The 6021-nt window shown below is 46.8% G+C and overlaps 1 protein-coding gene across 1 annotated transcript in view; it reads right to left on the bottom strand.

The window, feature by feature from the left end:
- Positions 1 to 2568: 2568 nt before the first annotated feature.
- The window catches only part of LOC146839031 (uncharacterized), a 36647-nt gene continuing 33194 nt past the window's right edge, over positions 2569 to 6021 (bottom strand). The window contains exon 3 of the mRNA XM_085603059.1: positions 2569 to 3228. Within this exon, the coding sequence (XP_085459185.1) occupies positions 2866 to 3228 (363 nt within the window). The 3' untranslated portion in view covers positions 2569 to 2865. The remainder of the gene's footprint in view (positions 3229 to 6021) is intronic.

The following is a 6021-nucleotide window of genomic DNA, read 5'->3' as shown; positions in this document are numbered from 1 at the left end:
CCAACTCACTGGCCATAGTGAAGTGGTCTTCTTCCCAGCCTTCCTTCCCCTCAACCCTCGTATGTGAAGCTGCAGACCATGGACACTGAAATCGCTGATTCCCAAAACACGATACTCCTTTGGAGCTTCGCACGAGTCATGCATCTCAACCCACTGCCTCAAACCCACAGTTCGTGCTGCTCACTCAGTCCCTTCACTTTAGCGCTTTGAGCTACTTTTTGGCGTTGCCTCCGCTCCACCCACACTCGGTAGTGCGAACTCATTCTCTACACACTGGCGATTCCCTCTCACTCACCATTGATGAAGCTGTAGGAAAGCAGGCGAGCCCGTCCAAGCGGGCCGGCCGAAAAACCCTAAAGTACACTTCACAATAGCTCTTTTCCAATGGCTGGCCACCGTTTAGCATAAACGGTGACGCCAGCCAATGGAAAACAGGGGCGGGGCTTAAAGTCCGATACTGAAGCTACTCAGAAACATTAAATCTTGCTGAGCGAGCTGCGCAGCCACGCTAGCCGAGACCTAAACAAGCATCACATCTACGACCTTCTCACAGATGCAAATCAGACATACTATTCATAACCGAATCATGGTTGGGAGAGGATATGGCTCCAGTCCTGCATGAACCCATTCCTCTAGACTATCAAACAATCACCCAAAATCGTATAGCCGCTTGCCGGATGGCCTAATGAACTGGGATCACCGCCTAAAGTATCGGAGGAAGTAAGAAACCTCGGAATGACAATGGACTCCAAGCTGTCGATGAATGCCCAAGTGGACAAACTAACAATATCAAGCTTTGTCACTATAAAAACGCTGCGACAAATTTTCCCTCATTTGGGATTTCCACACAAGGTCCAAGCTACCATCTCCCTTGTTCTGTCCAAACTCGATTACGCCAATAGCCTCTACCACGGATCATCTTTAACGACCATGAAAAGACTACAACGGAGTCAGAACTCGGCTGCCAGACTACTCTTGCATATCAACCACGAGACCACATCTCCCCTGCCTTGAAAGCCCTGCATTGGTTACCGGTTGCCAGAAGGTCTACGTTCAAGCTGCTTTGTATCACCCACAAAGCAATACATGGAATGGGACCGCTCTTCATCAGGAATAAAATCACCAAACACATTCAACAATGGAACCTCCGCTCTAAAGGAGCATCTCACCTCAAAATCCCAAGATACAAGAAAAAAACCATGGGTGGCACATCCTTCTCTGTTCAAGCAGCCAAACTATGGAACTCTTTACCCCCCCAACATAAGGTCCACCGACAACCACCTTATCTTCAGAAAACTACTCAAGAATTGGCTCTTCCCCACATAAGCACGATACGCAGAGAGACATTTTCAGCATATCCCTCTGTATATAAGCATTTGTTTTCACTATAGATATGTACATATCTTTGTGGATTGCTTTGTATAAACCTGTAAAATAATTATATTGTTGAGAGAAAAAAATATATAATAATAATAATAAATAAATAAATACAAATCATATTTGGTCTACATGTACATACTTCCATTGTGCATCTATGTACCTTCCATGTACTTGGATCTGTGTGTCCGTTACTTTTCTCCTGAAAAAGCATATTTAATGCACTCCCCTATTTCTCATCCTGTGCCTCTATCAATATCTTTAATCTACATATACTTACCTCCTTTATGTATCTTACTTACTTACAACTTTATTGCGATCACACTGATCCTAAAAAGTATACAACAAAAAAAGTCCCAGGAAGGTATACACCGAAATATATAAATAAAATATGTATAGAATAAAAATTGATAAAAACATTTGTACAAATCCAAAGTGACAGGGCCCCTAAAAACAGTTTTAAGGTGCATATGTGCAAAGCAGCAATATGTATGGCACAGGATAAGGTGCTCGAAGTTCCCACAAGTACCACATGGATAACATTCTGGTCTGACAAAGCATTCCAAAACACATTGACTCAGCTACATAATTTTTTTCGCCTAATCCAAAGAGCATGCCAGAATCTAGAAAGACCAAACACAATAGCTTGTCTGGTATCCGTACACAAGAGTCTTAAGACCTCTAGATAATGCCCTCTACCCACCAAGAAGCATAACGGAATAATCAATTTTTTTCTCATCGAGTGGTAAGTCGGGCAAAAAAAGAGTAAGTGAACTATGGATTCAGAGCTAGCTTGGCAAGTGGGGCACAAATCATCCAAATCGTTATTGCTGGACCATTTTGAGCAGAACAGTTTGGTGGGAAGTGATTTATAACGAAACTGCAGAAAAAGTTTCCGTGCCATCGGTGGCTCTATTTCGTCCATAGTTGGCTCAAAGGACGGAGAGCTTTTCGATTTGAGAAAGACTTCGGTTAGGCTTGATGCTGGCGCTGAAAGAACTTCCTTTGAAACAGAGTCCCAAAACTCTTTTTTCATTTTTTCTCTGGCTATTTGCCTCATCGTTTCTGGATTTGACCAATAGGCGTCTGTCACCCAGTAGAGTGGACAAGAAGGGAAGGAGCCAATACAAAGGGTGAGTTTACGTAGGTGGTTTATTGAGGCAAGAGTAAACAGAGTATAGCAGTCCAGTTAGCTCCTATCCGGGTCTTCCTTCATGCAGGTTTCCCCCTTCTTCCCCGATTCCTCGGCGCTCTCCGGTATTCCTCACGGGCGGCAATGGAGGTGAAATCATAAACAAAACAAAAAGAGAACAGGGCTTTAGGTGGACGCTCACGGAGACTATTTCTGTTTAGGGAAGGGAGTGCGGGGATTGCCAGCTCACCAAGGACCGCCACCAAGAGTGATATGTCATAACCGTATTTCCCTAAGGCGAAACAACCCTAGGCAGTCATGCTCCTCACCCTCCCCCTGGACAGCCCTTCCGCAATTCACCCGCTTCCCCATTGAAACGAGAAAAGCCCCCGGATCCTCCTGCGTACCTGGGGTAGCCACACTTCTCCTGAAGTGTGGCTGGGCGATGCGCGGTGGACTCGGCCTCCTGGCCCTTCTCCTGACGGTTCGGCTCTGCTCCCGGTGTCCTTTCCGTCGTCCCTGGTGTGCTCCCGTCTCCTCCTCTCTTCCGGTTTCTCGTTCGACTCTCCTTCGTTGTCCACGGCTTCCGCGCTGGCGTCTTCCGGCTCGTCCCTCTTCAGAGTCGTTGAGGCTCGGGATAGGTTGACAAAGGCCGACATCACGGGGGCAAACTCCGCCTCCTCAGAGTCCGCGTCTTCTTTAAAGGGCCAGTCCTGATTCTGCAACAAAGATAGAGGGTCACTTTCCCTATCTGTGCCCTGAGCTCCGTCGAATCCGTCACAAATCTCCCCCCTAAGCTTTCTCCGATCGGGAGAAAGAGGATAACGAGACAGGAAGTCAGCATTGGTCTGATCAGTGCCCTTCCGATGGTGAACCGAAAAATTGTAAGGCTGGAGAGAGAGAAACCAGCGTAATATTCGATCGTTCCGGCCCTTGTTGTGGTGTAACCAGGTGAGGGGAGCATGGTCCGTAAAAAGAGTGAAATGCCGACCCTCCAAATAATATCGAAGCTTCTCAATGCCCCACTTCACAGCCAAGCATTCTTTTTCGATCGTGGGGTAGGCTGTTTCCCTGGGATACAACTTACGGCTCAAGAAGAGTATGGGCCGTTCATTATGGTCCGCATCCAATTGGGAGAGGACAGCTTCTAGGCCAACCCCAGAGGCGTCGGTTTGTAAAAAGAAAGGCTTAGTGAAATCCGGGGTCATCAGCACGGGGGCTGATGGTATAGCGCTTTTAAGGGCTTGGAAAGCAGAGGAGGCCCCGGGAGTTGGAGCCTTTAGATGGATGGTCGTGGAAGTGTTTTTCTTTAGGAGATCTGTCAGAGGGGCGGACAGAGTGGCAAAATGGGGGATGAACCGCCGATAGTACCCCACCAACCCCAAAAAGGCTCTTAGATCCCTTTTAGTGGCGGGGAAGGGCTGGGACTGTATGGCTCTCACTTTTTCTTGTTCAGGGGTTATGTGACCGTCGCCTAACACGTATCCTAGGTATTTCACCTGCGTAAAGGCTATTCTGGATTTCTTTGCGTTTATGTGCAGGTTTGCGTAGTGCAAGGCCGTGAGGACCTGTTCTAGATGGTGTAGGTGTTCAGACAAACTAGGAATAAAAATCACTATATCGTCTAAATATGCTAAGGCATATTTGTGGTGGGGGGCCAGGACAGTATTCATGAGACGTTGAAAGGTTGCTGGGGCTCCATGCAACCCGAAAGGCAGGACGGTAAATTGGAAAAGACCGTCTGGTGTTATGAAAGCGGTCTTTTCCTGATCTTTCTGATGAAGGGGAACTTGCCAATATCCCTTGGTGAGGTCGATTGTTGTTATGTAGCGGGTACCCGTCTTGCTTTGACACCCTGTTGACTGCCCTGAAGTCTATGCAAAATCTGGTTGTGCCGTCTGGTTTGGGGACTAGAACAACGGGAGAGGACCAGTTACTCGTCGAGGGTACTATAATACCTGCTTTCAACATCTGTTCGACTTCCTTTCTCATAGTCAAATGGCGGGCTTCAGGTATTCGGTACGGTTTTTGTTTTATTACCACTCCTTCTACAGTGGGAATAGAATGGACAGCCAAGGTGGTGCGGCCTGGCTGATCTGAAAATATCACGCTGTGGTTCATAATGACTGTTAACAATTCTTCTCTCATTGTTTCTGTGAGATCAGGGTTTATAACAGTGTTCCCTACTGTGTGAGATATAGGTGTATGGATAGGAAAAGCGGTGGCTACAGGCTGGGTAGAGCAGGGAGGAGGACCTAAGCACTTTTTAAGGATATTGATGTGGTATATTTGAGATCTAGAAGGAGTCAATTGTACCTCATAAGTGGTTTTCCCAATAGTCCGCTTTATTTGATATGGGCCTTGCCACTCCTTTCTCAGTTTGTGAGTTGAGGAGGGTAGGAGAACAAGGGCCCAATCACCCACATCTAGGTACCTCCATTTTTTTCCTTTGTCATAAAAATGTTTTTGTTTTTGTTGGGCCTTTTCTAGGGTTTCCTGTGACAGTATTCTAAGTTTGTGTAGTCTGGTTTTCAATTGATTAGCATAGTCAAGCAAGTCCTGGGCATCCTGCGCCCCTTCCTTTTCCCAACTATCCCTCGTGATTTCCAGGAGTGTACGGGGTTTCCGACCGAACAGGAGCTCGAATGGGGAGGCCCCCAGACTGCTTTGGACCTGGCTTTGTAGCACAAACAATGCTAAAGGAAGGAGTTGATCACATTGTTTCCCATCCCCGGTTAGTAGTTTCCTTAGGGTTGTTTTTATAGAACCATTGTAACGTTCTACCAGCCCGTCGGTTTGAGGGTGGTAAACCGAAGTGCGAAGATGTTTTATGTGTAACAACCCACAGATTTGCTTCATCAATCGGGAGACAAAGGGTGTGCCTTGGTCTGTGACCAATTCCCTTGGGAACCCCATTCTGGAGAAAAGCTCCACTAGATGTTGGGCTATTGCTGCTTATGTGGCGGCTTTTAATGGAAACGCTTCCGGATACCGGGTAGCGTAGTCCACCACCACCATGACATATTGGTAACCTCCTGTTGATTTCGGGAGGGGCCCCACTATGTCTACCCCTACCCTGTCAAACGGTCTCCCAATAATGGGCATGGGTACCAAAGGAACCCTAGAGGGTAAATAAGGGTTCAGTTTCTGGCAGATACTACATTCCTGGCAATATTTCTTAACTTGTGCATATATCCCTGGCCAAATTTTTTTTCGGGTAATAGACTCAGTAGTTTTTTCGGTACCCGAATGGCCGGCCAATAAGTGTGCATGAGCGAAAAACATGATTTGGTCCCTGAATTCAGTAGGCACTATCAGTTGAGGGTGAGCCTTTTCACTCCCTATTCTATACAGGAGCCCTTTTTCCTCAACAAAACAAGGATAGTTCAAGTTCCTTTTGTTTTTATTATTCTGAGCGTCCTGCCAGGTGGGAACAAGATTGGCATAATTTAACTGGGCAGTTCTGAAGTGTGTGTCGGTGGCCCATGGTTCGGTTATTAGGAGTCCTGCCT

This window comes from Triturus cristatus, chromosome 4_2 (assembly GCF_964204655.1).
Source record: "Triturus cristatus chromosome 4_2, aTriCri1.1, whole genome shotgun sequence".
In the NCBI taxonomy this organism is placed as follows: domain Eukaryota; kingdom Metazoa; phylum Chordata; class Amphibia; order Caudata; family Salamandridae; genus Triturus; species Triturus cristatus.
This window is presented reverse-complemented; position numbering and strand designations above follow the sequence as displayed.